Source organism: Triturus cristatus, chromosome 11 (genome assembly GCF_964204655.1).
Source record: "Triturus cristatus chromosome 11, aTriCri1.1, whole genome shotgun sequence".
NCBI classification, from domain to species: Eukaryota; Metazoa; Chordata; class Amphibia; order Caudata; family Salamandridae; genus Triturus; species Triturus cristatus.
Window position 1 is genome coordinate 968,054,512 of NC_140594.1, and position 18,924 is coordinate 968,073,435.

General features: G+C 44.9%; 1 protein-coding gene across 1 annotated transcript in view; it reads left to right on the top strand.

The window, feature by feature from the left end:
• The window catches only part of ITM2C (integral membrane protein 2C), a 288,035-nt gene extending 272,284 nt beyond the window's left edge, over positions 1-15,751 (top strand). The window contains exon 6 of the mRNA XM_085635007.1: positions 15,129-15,751. Within this exon, the coding sequence (XP_085491133.1) occupies positions 15,129-15,220 (92 nt within the window). The 3' untranslated portion in view covers positions 15,221-15,751. The remainder of the gene's footprint in view (positions 1-15,128) is intronic.
• Positions 15,752-18,924: the final 3,173 nt, after the last annotated feature.

Genomic DNA, 18,924 nt, shown 5'->3' on the forward strand with positions numbered 1-18,924 from the left:
GTTGTCGAAATGAGCAAATCACATAAACTAAACACATTGTACATGTAGTCAATAAAATAAAAGAAAACGTCACGGATAATACTTCGGTCACACATTGACATTAAATCGCTAAAGTGTCTCTTTATCCACGTTGAATGGGGAATCATCATTGAAGGAGGTGCACAGAAACACTCTGCTTTCGTTCCAGGGCCCCCATATTTTAGTCCATTTGCCTGGGCATCCTCTGCTCTCATATACCACCCTCTCGGCCTGCATGCACCAGTCCATGTCCTCTGCCCAGTCCTTATGCTGGGGCACAACTCCCCCCTTCCATGTTCTGGCTATATTGCGTTTGGCTATGATACAACCCATTGAAACCCATATTTGTTCGGTGCTGGTGAGGTCATTGGCGTCCCAGATATTTAAGATACAGATTCGAGGAGAGGTTTCTATGGATTTTCGGCATATTTGGGACATGGTGGATAAGATTTTACTCCAATATTGCTGAAGAACTGGACAGTCTCACCACTGGTGCAAGAAGGTACCCAAGGAGCCACATTCTCGGGGACAGAGCGGGGAGACCTTTAGACCCATTTTAACAAGTGCCGTGCTGGTGTAATAGGCCCTGTGGAGTATTTTAAGCTGTGTAAGCTTAAAACGAGAGCGGATCGCCACCTCCCTGGGAGATGCCAGGGTATCCCTCCAATCTTCATCAGGTAAATCCCCCACATCGTCAGACCATTTCGCGCTGAGTTAATCGAGAGGTTCAGGTAAATTATTGAGTATTTTATGGTAGGTCAAAGGGATGGCCTTATCTGGAAGGTAGTCGTCGAGAAGCCTATCTTGTAAAGGTAAAGAAACGAGTAAATTGAAACCCTTGGGAAAGGCCTTACTTAATGCCTGAAGATATTGGAATGTTTCCATCTCACGCAGCTAGTATTTTACTTGCAACTCACCGAACGGAACCATCGCACCTTTCGCCCACAAGTCCCCTACTGCATAAAGACCAATCAGGTCCCATTTGTCAAACCCAGGTTGACCCGAAAGCATACCTAATTGGCAAGATTGCAGTAGCGGAGTAACCCGCGTGAATCTACCTTTCCAACCCAGCATGGCAGTTGCCGCGTGCCAGATCGAAACTGTGGTGGAGGTCGGAGTAAAGGTGGGCAGATGCCTAGGCCCCCCATATAACACTGCAAGTAGTTGCCCGCAGCCATATTGAGCCTGTCCATCCTATATGCTGGGTCCGTAGGAGGACTGTGGGCCCAATGATTGATAACCACTAATTATGAGGCCCAGTAATAAGTTTTAATTGCAGAGAGAGCAATACCCCCGTCATACCAGCTGCGTATGAGTTTAGTCAGGGCAATTCGGGGTGTGCTGCCATTCCACAGTAGTGAACGGATCTTTGAATCAATTGTGTGGAAATATTGAGTCGGGATGGGGTAGGGCGTATTCTGTAGGTCATAAAGGAAACGAGGAAGTGCCATCATTTTTAAAGAGGGCAGCTCTACCCAGTAGAATAAGGGGCAGTGTCTTCCAGTGCTGCACGTCAGCCCGGAGGTGATGCGGGGGAGGGAGGAGATTCTTCTGGTGGAAGACATCTACATCTCTCGTGACATAGATGCCCAGGTAACAGAAGCCGGTTGTGACTATGGCAGCGCCGCAACCCGGGGGAAGTCGAGGGGGCTCCCCACTGAGGACATAAACCAACGACTTGTCCCAATTGATGGTGTAGCCCGAATATTTGCCGAATAGGATGAGAATATGCAATACCACGTGGATTGAGGACCGGGGTTTGGCCAAATATAAAAGAATGTCATCTGCGTAGAGGGAGATCCTGTCTGACCAGTCCGGGGACCAATTCAGTCCGCGGATAGAGGGATCACCTCAATTCCACAGTGCCAAGGGCTCTAAGGCCAGAGCAAACAGCAATGGTGACAGGGAACAACCCTGTCTCGTACCCTTCCCCAAATCAAAAATTGCCAATCTGCCACCGTTAACTTAGATGCGAGCCGGGGGTTTAGCGTATAGCAGACACACCCAGGCCGAAAAAAACATGGGCCAAAGCCATACCTTTCCAGAGAGGCAAACAGGAAAGGCCACTCCATCATGTCGAACGCCATTTTGGCATCTAAGGACACAATTACCGCATCTTCTTGAATGGTGGGGGCCCTGCCCAGCACTCCGAAGAGGCGTCGGAGATTGAGCACCGGATTGGTCCGGGTGTATTAATTTATGGAGGTTAGGTGAAAGGCGAAGGGCCAGAAGTTTGGCCAGGATTTTGACCTCTGGGTCGAGGAGAGAAATCCGTCCATATGAACCACATTGGTCCGGGCGTTTCCCTTTCTTGTGTATGACCGCAATATTAGCTAATCTCTGTGTTTCGGGCAGGATTCCACGATCCACACTCTCATCATATATCCGTATGAGAAACGGAGCCAGCACCAGAGAGACTGCTTTGTAAAGCTCGATTGGAAGGCCACTAGAACCCATGGCCTTCTCGGACTGCAACGCACCAATCGTTTTAGAAACTTCCTCAGGGGTCAAGGTGGTGTCGAGGTCAGTAACATCCGGAAGGCCCAATCTTGGTAGGGGTAGGGTGGAAAGCAGTTTGGCTGCTTCTTCCTGCGTGAAGGTGGAAGTGGGGACGTAGAGCGTTCACAATGGTTAGCAAAGCTATCGGCGATCCCATCTCGGTCGCATCGCCTCACACCATCAGGATCAACAATTTCAGCCACCCACCTGTTGGCCAACTCTCGCTTATCTAGCCATACCAACAGTTTGCTGGTCTTATCTCCAATCTCATATACACAATATTGAGTGGTCCGGTAATGCGCTTGGGCTGCATCTTTAGCTATATCGCTGTATTCCTTTTGTTTCACTGCAAGTTTGTGGGAGGTATCGGGGGAGTCGGATGTGATTACTTCGCATTCAAGATTGGACACTTCCAATTCTATATCCTCCAATTGCTTACGTTTCTCCTTCTGGTGACCTGCCATTGCCGCCACCCCACATCTTCTGATCACCGTCTTATATGCCTCCCAGAGCATCACATCCGATTCAACAGAGCCCTTGTTTTCTGCGAAATAATCTGTTGTGGCCTGTATCAGTTTGTCCCGTATCTCCGGCACCCTCAGATACCATGGGTTGAGGGCCATCTCGCGGCGAGAGCGAGAAGGTACCCCACCGTAGTACGCTAGGATAGGAAAGTAGTCAGAGATGCTCCTGGCCAAAAAGGTGATATTACTAAACATAGAAAGCTGGGGGGCTTGGCAGAAAAAATAGTCTATGCGGGACATACTACCATGGACCCCCGAGGGGTTGTGTGTGTGCCACGCATCTACCAGTCCTATGGCTGTTATAAAGTCAAGACACAAGTTTCTCCTGTGGTTCTACCTGTCAGGGTGGGAAGCGATCTAAGTCCCCGGCCAGGGCAGCGATACAGTCCCCCCCCTAGTAAAGTGTAGCCTTCAGGTAGATTCAACATGTGAGGGCCCAAGTCAGTCAGGGTGGAGGAGTGTAGCTTTGGGGGGTATGTATAATGAGGTTATGTTGAGGGAGCGGCCCTCCTACCGTCCAGATACCGTGACAAAGCGGCCAGAGGGGTCGCATGTGATTTTCTGAACCTGAAAAGGAAGGGAGGCACATGCAAGAATGCCCACCCCGCTGGATCCTCGTGTGTAACCCGCATGGGCAAGCAGTTTATAACCCCAGCGATTTAGTGCACAGTATGTGGTGCCAGGAATATGCGTCTCTTGAAGCAACAGAAGTCGGGGGTGTGGTGACTATCCCACTCTTAATTTGGTCACCCATGACGTTCACATTCCAAGAGATTATTTTAAGTCAACCCAGTGGTGGAGAGGCGATAGGAATGCTACTCATGGAGAACAAGAGCTCCACTTCCCACAGGGCTAAGAGAGCGATAGCGTGCAATAGGACACACCACCACACCGGGAAAGGGGAACAAGCGGGTCACAGAGGACCCGTGACAAAAGTCGTCAGAACCCCCCGGGGAGATGCAGTGGACCATAAAGGGAACTCTGTGAGCTGGACCACACCAAAACCATATCAGAAGTGTGTAGGGTAGACCGTCATGCGTGCCAATAACCCCACCGAGGTTGCAGGTGACCTTAATAGACAGACTGCTCATAAAACATAAGAAAAATTGAAAAAAACACTTAGAAAAACACCCTGGAACCCCCCCACCCCACCTCCCTGCAATGTGGACTCAGAACTGCCCACCACCCCAATTTGCAGAGCGCTTGCATACCCATAATGAGAACCATGTAGAGGGGAAGGCTACACATCCAAACTACCCCAAGATTCGACACTCCCCCCTTAAAGGAGAGTTACATTTGTCCAAGTTGGAACCTAAAGGACCTCGAGGCCCCAAACTATGAAGACATAGCTCCAATCACTCTGGGTGATATGTCTCCCCCCTCCCTAAAATCAGGCCGCAATTAAACACTAACAGAGATCCTAGAGCGCTCATTAGGGGAAACAACACAAATGTTAGTCAATGTTCGGCTGCAAGGTGCACCTTCCCCCCCAAACCAGGTATCGTGGCAAGTTCTATAGTCAGTGCCATGGTGAAACACTGAATATGGGGTGGGGCCCCAGGCCTTGCAAGGTCTGCTGATACCTGTGTCTGAGGAACTCAATCAATCTTTCCCGAGGACGGTCGGAACCATGAGGGTGATCCTGGGACGAGCCACCACGGTCTGTGGAGGAATGCCACCTCTCCAGCCAGTCCCAGGCATCCTCCGGGGACTGGAAGAACAGCGACTTACCATCTGATTGTACACGCGATTTTGCTGGAAAAAGCATGGCGCTCCTAAGTGCCTGTTTTATTTCCAGGAAGGAGCGACGTTTCTGCTGCACCTTATAGGTGAAGTCTGGGAAAAAGGTGATGCTCGAGTTTTAGAATTTGAGAGGAGGTCTAACTCTCGCGCCTTGAAGGATGATGTCCCAGTCGCGAAAATTGAAGATCCGCGCCAGGATGGGACGCGGTGAAGCGCTCGGCTTTGGGGGGCCTCCAGGCACCCTTTGGGTGCGCTCGACAGAGAAATAGTTGGAGAGGGATTGGGTTGCAGATGATTTTGGATCAAGTCTTCAACTAACAGGTCTGCCGCTTGTCCCTCCGCCCATTCGGGAACCCTCAGGATACGCACGTTATTTCTCCTCACGCGCCCTTTGTAATCTTCCAGTCGAAGCTCCAGGTCGGACATCTGGGCCTGCAGTTGCTTGACCGTCGTTACTAGCCATGTCGTGGAGTGCGTAAGTGTAGTGATAGAGCCTTCATTCACCTTGACCCGCTCCCCCATGTTCCTCAGATCAGAGCGGATGAGGTTGACATCTATAGAGACAGTGTCAATCTTGAGTTCCAGTGCTGTACGGACTCCCTGGACAGCCTCCTTGCTGTCTAGCAGTGTTGGGCTTCCACCTTCAGATTGCTGCCTCGCCTCCGCACCTTCTTGCTTCATCGGGCTTGGAATGGGCAAATTTTGACAGTTTTTGCAGAGCGGATTGTCTGGGGCCTTTTGCTGTGGCCATTGTGTCCCGCTCCACACCCCGTACTGGGAATCACAGTATAAAGGGAGTGGAGAGTACAGGATATATAGGACAACAGACAATGGAGGTCAGTTCAGCTGCGCCAGTGTCTCTTTTTAAGGTAGCAGGTCAGAGCATAAAATGGCGGTGATAGTTACCCATGCAGTCGTGGCACAGTCACGTGAGGTCCCATGGACCCTGAGAAGTCAATGGGCCCAGGGCAAGGCGGCTGCTTCTGGCCCCCCGCAGAGCCAAACAGAAAAGAGAGGGGGGGCAAGGAAAGCGTCTCCGGCAGGTCTGTGTCACCAATGGGCTCCAGTACCGCTTGTGGGCATAGCGGGTGTGCACAGTGACAGGGGCCTCCTTCCGTGTTACACGAGGGCAGCCACTGAGGAAATGCTGTGGACCTCCGTGTAATGTATGCGCCCCGGGCGCCGTGCCTCAAGCACCACGGGTCTCTCCCACTCACCGGCAGTTTGCGGAGGCCCATGTGAGCCTCCGGTCTTGAAGAGAGTAAAGTGACAGCCGCTGGTAATGAAGTCGGCTCTCTCCGGGCATCCCCCAGGGCCGAATGCTGCCAATGCACCAGCCAGTGGTAGGAGAAGCCGTGCAATGTCATGGCCGAATCTTCGTTCTCCTCCCAGCCAGCGACTTCAGCTGCTGATTGTAGCGGCAAACGGGGTCAGATTGGCCTCGGAGATGGATCGGACGGATCCTTGCCGCTAGGAGCATCGGCGGCATCTAGAAATGTGGGCAGACAGATAAATGTGATGGATGAAAGGGGAGAGTTAGTCGGTGGCCGGCCGGAGCCCTATTCCACTGCGGCCATCTTGGGTGTTGGCTAGCCACGCCCCCTTCGTCACATGGAGTTTTTAACATTTCTTCAACTCTGAGACTTCCTTTGCCAGAAGGGTGGTGGGCCGGCTGGGTTTTCTAGTGTGGCCCTGGTGGACTGGTAATTAAAGGGAAAACTGTGTACAATAGGAGAAATATTTGTTTTTTTGAATTTATGATTGAAGGATAATCTTGATTGAATACTTAGTAGGTAGGTCAGATTGTGAACTACTCCAATTCTAAATTTTATGAACTGGGCTATTAGTGCATGGATCGCATCACAAAACTCTGTACTTGTAAAAACTGCAACCAGGTTTTGTGACCATTATAATGATACATCTTGCCCTTTATCAATAGGCCATTGGCTATCATGTTTTGGAGGGCAGATTTTTCACATGGGTGGGTATTTGGTATTTATTTATTATGCATGATTAATTAAAACCGTTGCATATACAACAATAAAATTCCGCTCGTTCCATAATAAAATCACTATATACAAAAACTTATTTCTCACAGACAATACAATTGTTGAGACAATCCAGGTTTTTTAGTCTCTTTGCGGTAATGTCAAGGAATTTAATCAGTCTACAATTAAGCTGTACCCGATCTGGGTTAAAACACAGCATTAATGCTTGTCTGCATGATCTGACACCATATTTTATGAAGACAGGTTTTAAAAGGGTACACCTGATGTCTTTTAATTTCTTGCAAATACATATAATATGGATTGCATCTTCTGTACCATTACTGCATAGCCGGCATTGCTCGTTTTCGTCTTTTCTCTCCCAGGGAGGCAGGAATTGATTGAAGGGGCCTGCCCCCAGTCTTAATCTGAGGAATTTTTCCTTTATAATAATTTTCAAGCCCACTTTCAGGTAGGGTTGAGGTGTTAATTTATTGTAGGTGTGTAAGACCATCCAGCCATGGGATCTGTTAGCTAGGGTTTTTTTATCCTCTATTGCAGATAGAGTTCGGGTTACCTTTGTGACTGATTTTTTAAAAACTTGATGATTATTCTGAATTTCCCACAGTTCTGATAACTTCAGCTGTTTGATCGCTTCTTGAAAGTATTCGTTTGCCGGTGTTTTTCTTGGAGAGGAAAGTTCTGTCCAGAGTAGCTCATTCAGGGTACCCTTGTCATCGTGTTTAATTTTATGCAAGCATTTCACATAGGCTCCCATACGTTCTAAATACTGTTTTTGAAGTCCGAATTCTAGTCGAATTTGGGCAGGGGAGGCCGTTCTAGGGAGGTGGAAAATTGCGCGATATGCCTTAGATATTATGTTATCAAGAGTTGCGGCATCTTTTCCCTTCAGCGCTTCACTCCCATAGAATATGGTTGGCTGAAATTTTGCTTGCATAATCGTAAGCAAGGGATCGAGTGACATATCCGGCAAGAGCTTTTTAAGGGGTTTAATTGTTAAATATGTTGTTACCCCCTTTCTCCGCACGGCTTCTATTTGTGGTTTTCCTGAGTTATTTTGATCCAGTATGACCCCTAAGTATTTATAGCTGGTGCCTTGATCCAGGTGATGACCTTCTAGGAACCAGTTGAGGTCTTTTCTCTTGTGGTAATTGACCGCCATGGTTTTTGTTTTGTTATAGTTTATTTTTAGGGAGTTTTCTTTTGTGAATTTTAAGGTGGCATTCAGTAGGTGTTGAAGGCCAACAGGGGTCCTGCTTATCAAAACCAAGTCGTCCGCGTATAAAAGGCAAGGTAGAGGAACGTTTCCTAGTTTGGGTGCGTGGCCTGCGCTATTGCTCAGTATCTCTGGTAGGTCTGCAAGAAACAAGTTGAATAGCATGGGCGCTAAGACGCATCCTTGTTTGAGTCCTTTTGAGGTGGGAATTCTTCTTGATGTTTTACCACCGTTTGCAAGTTTTATCTTAACCCATGTGTTAGTGTGCAGATTCCTTATTTGGGAAAGTAGATTGGGAGGAATACCCTGGTTGTCGAGTTTTTGCCAAAGCTTGGTACGATCAACATGGTCGAAGGCTGCTGTAAAATCTATAAAACATAGAAAAAGCGGGTATTTTCCCTGTTTGGCAGCGTCCATGAGCAGGGTCAGTGCCATTATGTTGGTTATAGTTCCTTGCCTTTTTCGGAAACCAGTTTGGGTCATAGGTATTGCCTTATTTTCTTCAGCCCAGGTAGATATATCTTTTAGGAGGAGCCCTGCAAAATATTTGGCCTCTGTATCAATCAGGGTTATTAGGCGATAATTTTTTGGTTCAGCCCTAGCCCCTTGTTTGTAGATTAGGCTTATTATTGAGCCTCTCCATGAATCTGGAATTGTGGAATTTATAACTGCATATTGAAAGATGGGCTCCAGTGCTTTGCTCCAGAAAACCGGATCACTTTTGAACAGTATTGGAGGTATCCCGTTAGGGCCCGGGGCACCTGATGGTCGGCCCTTTGCTATTTGGGTCATTATCAGTTTGGTGGCTTGGGCCGTATTCTCTCCATTTGCGGGCAGTTCTGCTAAGGGTTCTTTAGGATGCTCTTTGTATTGGTCTGGAGCTATTCTCGTATAATTATCAGGTGGTGCTGGTTGATTTTTGACCTTGTTGCTACTCTCGAAAATTTGATGTTTGGGGCGGCTTATTGGTTCGTCGTTATTGTTGAAGTGGTTGAAAAGAAAGTTTGTCCAGGCCTCTTCGGAAATGTTAGAATTAATTCCGCAATGCTGTGGTTGCTGCAATTTGTTTATTGATTGCCAAAATTTAGCGCTGTTTTTTTGTTTGGCATCGTAAATCAGTTTGACCCAGAAATCATTGTTCTTTATTGTTTTTCTTAGCCAGCTTCTCTTTTTTAGGAGGGCTTTAGTATCACGTAGAGAGTTTCGCAGGTTTTGGTTACCAGGTTGTCTCCGTATCTGTCGAAGTGTGTGATTTATTGTTGTTTTTAATTTTTTTGAGTCAGGACTAATATTTTTCAAATTTGGCGGTACATTTGAGTATTTTTTTGAGCTTTTATTTACAAGAAGTCTTTTTCTGAGAGAGAAAATGAAGGTCTCCCATATTTCCAATGGGTGAGCAAGATTGGCTTGTGCTTCCTTCAGCGCGTCTTTAGCCTGTGCTGATACATTTTCTATGTTTGTTGAGTTGCACCTAATACGATGAAGGTTTAATGTTCCCACAGGGACAATGGCTGTTTCAGCCTCCTGATGTAATATAGCTGTGGAGTGAAGTACCATCTCTTGCGGCATATGATCGCTGTGGGTACTACTGCCTATTCGAAACGATGCAATTTTGTTGAACATAGTTAATGTAGTAAAGGTATAATCAATCGTCATTGATGCTTTAGGTGAGTGGTACGTTGGCGCAGGGGGGTTGTCTTCTTTGAGGCGACCATTGATTGCCCTCAGGTTGAGATGTTCAAGTTCTGACAGAAGGAGTATTGAGCTCTTTGTTGATTTATTTACCAAAGGGATGCCTTGGTTTGGGACTCCCCAGATGTCAGTCAGGTCAAGGCAGAGGTCGTCTTCCTGTGTTGTCCCTAGGAGGTGCATATTAAAGTCTCCTGCCAGGATGACTTTGTCGGTGTTTTCCTCTTCCATTATTCTTGATATTTCTTTAACCACTTCCTTTGATGCTTGTATTTTGTTTTTCGGGTGGAGGTAAATATTTATCAATATTATCTTTTGGGTTTTCTTGTCAAGAGACATTTTAATTACTGTGGCTAGTATGCAACTTGGGGAAGTAATTTGGATTGTTAACTGGCGCATCTCACCGAGTTTAAGTATAGAGGAGAGAAGGAGTAGGCCGCCCGATCGGCGTCCAAATTTGGTATTCTTTATTGCTGGTTTGTAACATGAGATATATCCTGGGAGGTCAAAAGGTGTGTCCTCCCAGGTCTCCTGAAGCAAGATAATATCAAACGTTTTGAGGTAATTCAAAAATTCTGGATCACTTTGCTTGGAATTTAGGCCATTAATGTTCCAGGTGATTATTTTAATTTCATAAGGGCCCTTGTAGGTGGGAAGTGTAGGCAATGTATTTTGTCAGTTTGAATTTGTTAGTAGAATGGTCCGGTGCAAGCCTTGCCTTTCATTCGGGACCACAGAAACCTTTGGGGCGAGTTGGTTGACTATTGGAGAGCAACTTCTAGCTTCTCTTAGGATTGACGTCGTTGTGCGGCATGGACTGTTTAAATTTAGGAATGGGGTTGGGTATTGTGGTTTGGGGACTGTTGTTAATGCAACCCCCCAGTGTTGAAATATTGTAATTTCGTTACTGATTCTAGATGCTATCTCCGATGTTTTCCAGGTTGTTTTGGAGGCTTCCGTGTTTGTTGAGTTGTAATTTGATAAGAATTCAACAGACAGTAGGTCAGAGCTATGGATCGTCGTTAGTGATGGAATAGCTTGCAGCAGGCGTAGTATATTCCCTCTGTTTAGGATGTCCATCCGGCCTCGCGACTTATATTTGGGGGTGAAAATAATCGTTTCGGAGGCCTCTGCTTCGTTGGAGTCGTCAGTTTGATGTTTGTTAAGGGAGGCCGCGTGTCCGTCCTGGGGTGGAGAGAAACTGTCTTGTGCAGGGTTACCCGGTCTGCTTTTTTCATTTTCTTTTAAAGATTTGTTTTGGGGGTACAACCCTTTGTCTTCTAAGCCTCCGGGTAGGGATGAGTTTTGGGTTTTCGAAGATTCGTAATTTTGAGTTCTTGCCATCGACTCTTCGTCTTGGGAGCACTCATTTACTTTATTTGGTATTTGGACCTTTATTTGCTTGATTGAAGGTTCCTTGTTGTCATAAGACTCCTGGGTTATAGGCATTAGGGATCTTTCCAGTGTGGAGCATTCGTTGATTGTGTCGTTGTCTATTACGCTTGCCCCTGGGTGGTTTGTATAGGAGCAAGCTTGTATATCGTTTTGCGACATTTTTCCAGTTAAAGTAGGATTACTTGTGGTGGTTTCGTCTGGGTGGATCGTAATTAATTTTTGATTAGATGTTGTTTTTGATTTCGTTACTCCGGGATCTTTTGACAGCCAGGTAAGCAGAGGTTGGGCAGGAGGCACGTTCCTCTTTTTTCTCCCCTTCCTTTTGTTTTTGCGACCAATGTTTTTTCCTGTGTTTTCCTTGCTTGGGGACAGTTTGTTTGTTGGCGCTTTCCCTAAAGGGGAGACTTCAAGGGGTTGCAATTCCCTGCACTCCTCTATTTCGTTCTGCTTAGTTGGTGATAGGCTCTCAGTTGGAGATAAACTCTCCAGATGTTGTGGTGTTGTATTTGTTTTCTCCTTTGCGAGTAAGGCTGGACTTCCTCTAGCTTGGGATGTGACGACAGCTATAGACAGTATGTCACTGAGAAGTGACGGTAGCATGGAGAGTTTGTCTATGATTGGGGCACAGGAACAGTCTTGACGAAAGAGTTTGTCGTTGAGTGCTGCTTCCTGTCCTCTTCTGATTAACCCATTTAGGTCGGCCAGCTTTGTGTCAATAGCAGATGTGAATTCTGCTAGGGTTTGAAGAACTGACAGCTGTAGGTCCATTTTATGCGACTGGTACTTTAAGGCTTCTGTTGAGTATTGCATAGTGCAGAGAATTGTTTCCCAGAGTACATCATTAGGTTGTTTACAGTTATCGCTGGCTTTTGCCTTTGTTCTGGTTGTATTAATTTGGGGCTTGTTGTTATATGAGGCTACTAGTTCCTCCCATTCTTGGGAGGCTAAAAAGGACATCTCATAGTCCGAGTTATGGGTGGTCGCCGGATTGGTCCTCGATAAGGGTTTTATGGCTCTTTCACGTTCCTCTTTCTCTGGGAGTGTTGTATCTTTTTGGAGCCAGTCTCTATTAGTTTGCGTATGTCTCTGCCATAAAATTGAGTCATTTCCATCTGGTCGTACTTCACGTACTTGAGCAGCCGGTCGTTGTGGTTGATTGTGGGGAAATTGCAGCTGGGTAGTCTCTAAAGGACGAAAGTCATCAGTTGTTTGATTTTTGCATTCTTTGATTATTAAGCTGTCTAAAGAGGGGGGACTAGCAGGTGAGAAAAGAGATTGTTCCGAAGTTTGGTTGAGTCGATTCTCAAGGACCTGTTCGTTTGCCTGATTGATGCTTGTGTCGGCATTTGGCAGTTGTGATGGTAAGCTGCGTGTAGGTATAGACTCCGGGGAGTGAGGGTCCTTTGGTTTAGTGGGGAGCTCATAAGGTCTGGTTATTGCTGTATTTTTTAGAGGGTCTTGCTTTAGCGTTGATAATAAGATTTGTTTTCCGTTTATTGGTTGCAATAGGGAACAGTGAGATTGTATTTGCTTTTGGTTTTTATCGATTTTATTGGCGAGGACCGCTATTTCCGGATTACCGGGTGGAGTGCGGACTTCTGTTGCTTCTACTAGACCTGAGTTTGAGTCTTTTGCCCTTTCTAAATTATCAAGGTTTACTAGGTCACGTTCTTTTGTAGGCAATGCGTTATGTAAATGCCTGTTATCTGATTCGTTTTGTTCAGGTTCTGTTTGTAGTTTTGAGTTGATGTTTTGTGAGTCCGTTGAGTGGATTTGTACCACTGTTTGCTTTGGGTTTAATTTTATTTCGACTTCAGAGGTAGAATTTGGTTTAAAGTTACTTGGGTATAAGGGTGTTTGCAAGCCTTTAATGTCACTTGTCTTAGAGAATATTATGGATGCTGGGTCTTTCAGAAACGCAAACTTGGTGAAGATCTTGGGTTGGAAAGAATACAAGTTCTTTTGTTTGGGGGAGTCCTCTATATTTATTAAGCTCTTGTTTCCAGGGTTTAGGCGTGGGCCAACGATATGGGAGGACGGGTAAGTAGTTGCTGTATTTAGCTTTAGCGTTTCGTTTAGCGATGGCGCAGCTAACTTTGAATAGGTTTTGGGGGGGGTTTGACCTGGATTCCAGTTGGCTATCTGATCTTCCGGTAAAGTTGTTATATTGCTTGGGTTTAAATGTAGTATAGAGTTTCTGGTTGTCTCTAGCTTTGCGTTTTTTGCTTTCTGGATGTGCGATTCGCCATTGACAAAAACCTCAGGGCAACATTCGTAATTTCCATTGTCTAGCGTTTTTTTCCTTTTTGTTGGTTTTTTTGCTTTTTGTGCTTGTTTGGTGCTAGGTAAGTCTTTTCTTGTCCTACCGGATCTCATGTTTATCCCTGTTGTGGGCTTTTGGATTAAAATCCGATGAGCACTATATTAGCTGGGGAGCGGGCTGTGTTAATCTTGGCCAATTGATCCTGGCCTTAGTTTAGCTTGTTTTCATGCCAATTTTCTAGCGTCCAATAAAGTCAGCGCCCAAAGTCTACGCTTAGCCGTGGCCCAGGCCCTCCTCCGTTGTCCACTCTTATAGTTATCTTGATATTTCTGTTGTTCTTATTATTGATCTTATTACTGTTTCCACATGTAGATTTAACAATAATAATAATAGCAGCTAAAGTTTCTCACCGGTTTAGGCAACGGGGGCTAAGCTTGTTGTCCTGGCTGGTTGGCGCCGTCTGGTGAACCTCCGTCCTCTGGGGGTTCTGGAGGTACCTTCTCTTCTCCTCTCCACACCTCTGCTCCTCTGTACCTCTACACGGCTAACAACTCAGTTGGCGATGCCGTGGTTGGTGCGTTCCGGCACTGGCCAAATTTGGGCGCGGTTTTGACCCGGCGAGCCCCCTCAGCCTAACCTGAGGCAGCTGGCTGTTAGCTCGCCGAGAGTTCCCAAGCAGGCTGTCCGGCTTGAACCCAGAGCGTCTCCGAGGCAGCCCACAGCCCACTACTCGGGCCGCTGGTCGCGGATGTGAAGGGCTGCAGCTCCGGGGTTCGGGTTGAGGGCAGTCGAGGGCAGTTCGAGCAGTTCAGGGTCAGTTCGGGTCCTTTTTCCTCCGGTCTGTCCTGTCTTTTCCTCCGACCTGACAATCAAACTGAGAGGTGGGGGAACTTGTGTTAGGTCAGCAGTTCACTCAGCCTACACCTCTCCCACCGGTGTCCTTTCTCTTCCCAGTCTTTTTACCGGGCTCTCTACCAGGACAAAGCTGCTTGCACCCTGCCGCTGGCACCGTTGCTCTCTCAGTCGAAGGTGTCGGCTTGGAGACGGGCAGGCGGGTGAAGCGGGTGAAGAGCAAGGCTATTTCACGGCGGCTCCCAAGCTGCGAGCACTCTGGAGAGACCGAATCGAGTGCGGGAGTCAGCCAGGGAGGCGCAAGGGTCCTGAAGGCGGGTTCGCAGACTCAGGCAGTAGGTGGGGTGAATCTCGGTGCAGCTCCGCAGGCTCTGAAAGTGCACCGAAGGTGCTCTGGGGACCGTCAAGAGAGGCCAGGCCCCCCCTGACAGGCGCTACTCCCCCTGAGGTCCTGGCGTCTTCCAATAGCTTCAATAGCACCGCGGCACAGCGTTTGCAGCCGCCGCCGCTCCGTTAGTTTTCCGTGACACTGCTACGGTTCTCTATGACTCTCTGCTGCTCTCTGGTGGTCCACGTGAAAAGTGGGGATTTTGCTCCACTCGTGATCTGGTGCAGTTGGTCCCCCACATGGCAGTTTTAACTCATATAAGTGGGAAAGGCTACCTGCATCATTTGTGAGTCAGTTTTATTTGGACGTATTATCTGATTCCTAATTTGTTACCATAGTGCTAATGTTTGGGGTACTATGGCCACTGATATGATAAAGAACTTTGGTTGACTATCTGCTTTCTTTAATTTTTGGATAAACTTCCTTGTTTCTGTGTTGCATATAAAAACTTAAATCATTGCATGTTTTCATAGGCTTTCTTGTTTTCAGTAGAACTGCATATCAGTGCAAACCTTTCTTATTTTTTCCCCTGTAGGTATCAACAGACGTCAAGCAGAAAATTGCAGCCACGTTCGTCACTTTGAAAACACCTTCGTAGTTGAAACTGTTATCTGTGAAAATTCTTGAGAGTGCCATTGGTGATAAAGTTTCATAATGCTTGCTTACTTCTCTCTTCTTTCCCTAGTGAGAATAAGTAATGTTTACCATGCCTGCTTGATTGGCTGTAACAACCTTCTCGATTGAGTTGTTTGCACTTTGCTTAGCACACTTCAAGCTCCCATTGTAGGCTAATTCTGGATCCTACCTTTAAACAGGGCAGTAGCAAAACAATATGATGGATCTAGATTTTAGTTAGATTGCATACTACGATATTGTGATAAATACACATAGCAATTTAGCATGTTGTGTACAATGATGTACTAAAATATGATCTTTCTTGCAAATATCGGATTTGTTTTATGTTCATTACATGGATGACCTGCCCCTTTTTCAAAAGGAGATTTCATCCTTAGAGTTGTGATTACTTAAATAGGTCTATATGTATATATAATTGTGTTGTAAACATCAGGATACATTTCACATGCTTTTCAGTGGAATATTTCATTATGTCTTTTCCAATAAATATAGGATTCCTCAATATGAGAGATCTGCGACAAGGAAGATTTCACCTGCGTAGTTTATACAACAATGCTTTTTTACCTAACCAAGCAAATATCACAATCCAGATCCTGTTTTAAATAGGCGTGGACAAGTTGAACGTGGATGAAATTAGCAATCCTAGCTATAGGTGTAGTTCACAAAATTTACATATTTTACCATCTTCAAGTATGAGAGAAGTTTAATGCAAAAATATTTTTAAGATAATTGCCTCACTCAAAGGGGAACATTTTAGTTGGATTCCTGCAATCCCATGTTAGTGAAATTTCTGCTATTTGTGTTTTCTAGAGGTGGAAAACCGCCAAACTACACAAAGACTGCAAATTTGTAAAGTAAACTTCACACAGTTTGAGAAAACCTTCGCAAGCTTGCACACTCATTGGGGGGCACAGTTGCTATCGTTTCATGTAGCTCAGCACAGGAAGGGAACGAGCTGCACTGCATTGCATGTAAAGGAGAGAGCAGAAATACTCAATATTTACAAAGATATGAAGCACTACTGCACAAAAACAATCCTTAGATGCATAGTCCTCTTTCTACATGTGCTGCATTTATTTCTCCTTGTTTCTTCCTCTTTCCATGTATACTGTAGAATGTAGCACACGTTGATGAGGAAGTTATAAGGAGAAATTAAGATATTTTTCCTCGTTATTCCTTTGTCTGGTAGGTGCATTTTTTTGGAGCAAACCGAGGTTTACAAGTCTTTGTAAATCTGCGTTTGCATCAAAAAACATGGTTGGATATATGGGAATGCCCATGCTCCTCCTATGTAATACCTCCTCTATACAAAGTAATGCATGTGTTACTTTGTACTTAAAAAGCATGCATAGACATAAAAAGTGGCTTTGCGTGGCTTAGTAAATGCCAAAAAGGATAGTACGTCTGGTGCTGTGCCACAAAAATGTGACGCAATACCATAGCAAATCTGGGCCCTAGTGCTGCTGCCTCTGGTGCCCGTAAAGTTGTACTGTTATAAAGATCAAATTAGTGATTAAAAGGCCTTCACTAGGAGTTGCATGCAATTATCTCAGGTCGGGAGTGCTTCAATTCACCAGCTGAAATGTCCTTGCACAATATTAGGGTCAAACAAGGGAATCAGGTGTGGTATTCCTGATTTCACCTGTAATTCACCATTTCTCAGGGGACTTTCAGGGTCCACCTCATTATCTCATGGTGTTTTTCAATTAATTACCGATGCATCCGCTAGTTCCACATTGAGGACGTTTTCCAGCCAGTTGTAATGGGCCCCAAAGTGTCTTTGTGAAACCATAAGTGAATGGAATTTCAAGATACTGTTTCATAGAAACACATTCTCATTCATGTTATAAATATGATAACCATGTTTAACAGATAGGGAAACAGACAAACAGTTTATTTTCATTTAAAAGCAAGTGAGCAACTTGATTAAAATATTTTGTGTTTGAGAAAATATTAGTCTGGAATGTATTTTCAAAACATTTTAATATCATTCCATATATTACATCCCAAATGATTTGCCAGCTATTACAACGTAGTATCTGGTGGTTTTAATTAATTAGCTTGTTATGAAAGTGACAAAGTAAAGAGATCAGTCACATATATATATATATATATATATATATATATATATATATATATATATATGTGTGTGTGTGTGTATATGTATATATATAGGTATATACATATATATATATATATATATATATATATATATATATATACACACACACACACACATATATATCACTCTGCTTCAGCTATGTTCATTGTGATCAAAATGAGATATATGATGTTACTTTGTTAAGAACATAACTAATATGTCATTATCATACAGATGTGTTACTGATACAGAAAGAATCAAACATGCATCCATTAAAGAAAAGGCCTAAGCCATAGATCAAATACCAGATTAAGTGCCCCTGTTCCTCCAACTTTTCTTGGACTAGACATTGCCCTTACATCGATGTAGCCTCGTATTTCATTTAGTATTGTTAACAGACAATGTAACTTCTGAATCTGTATTTTTCTAATATAAATTTTTGATGGGTTAAAATGAATTTGCAAGTTTATAATTAGATTTACTTATACATTTGTTACTAAACACATATGGGCAGATTTATACATTTTTCACGCAGCGCAGCAAGCCACCTTGTTGAGCTGTGTGAAAGAGGAAGGGCAGGAAAGTGCTGTATTTACCATTATAATGCACATTCCTGTCCTTTCCTAGCACTGGCACACTTTTGGCTGCCTAGCACAAATGCAGGTACCTTTCCATCATAGTGCAAGGGTGCCTCCGTTGTAGACAGGATTGTTTTTTGAGCAGGAAGGGACACCTTCCTCCACAAAAACAATCCTGAGAAGCATTTTCCTCTTTCTATGTACACCTCAGAATGCATCTGGGGCAGTGCCACAAAAAATTGACACAACTGTGTTACGAAATCAAAATCAGACAGGTGTAACGAGGAAAATATATAAAAAGAATAAGAAAACAAGGAGAAATAGAGATTATTCACCCTGCTATGCATCACATGGGGAGGCATAGCATTTTGATGCATTCCCAGATTTATAACTAATGGTAAATCAGGGAATGAGCCAAAACCCATGGGTGGATGCATGGGAACACTCGTGGTCCACCTATGGAATGCCTCTCTGCTGCAGAGTAACACAAGGCAATTATTTGCACTGCCTTGCGGCATTCTATATTTATAAAGCCATGCAGACCTTGCAATGTGGCCTTGCAACACTTGGTAAACCTTACATAAGTTTTGCGTCGCTCCTGCACCTACTTGCGTGGCTTAAGGGCGCGCAAAACTTTGATAAATCTGGCCCTGATTATATTGAATAAGACTCTGTTTGCAAATGTAGCATTTCATGCTGGATTAGCTTGATTTTAATTTTGGTCACACATTTTATATTCATAAATCTTTTTTTCTTTATCCCTTTAAAGGAGTATCACCTCTTTAAATAATCTGCTTTGTTCTCTCTTCTCCTTTTTCCGATTGTATATGTCAGTACATCCTTGACATCACCATCCTTGTAGTTTTTTATCACTCTAGCTTCCCTATTTTATTTTTCTGGTGTGGTGAAGTAACTATACTATCATGTGACCCAAGGAGAATTAAGAGTTCACAAGTAGCCCCATGACTTTGTACATGTGTAGTAAATTGCATCATATGCAATATGTGAAACCAAAA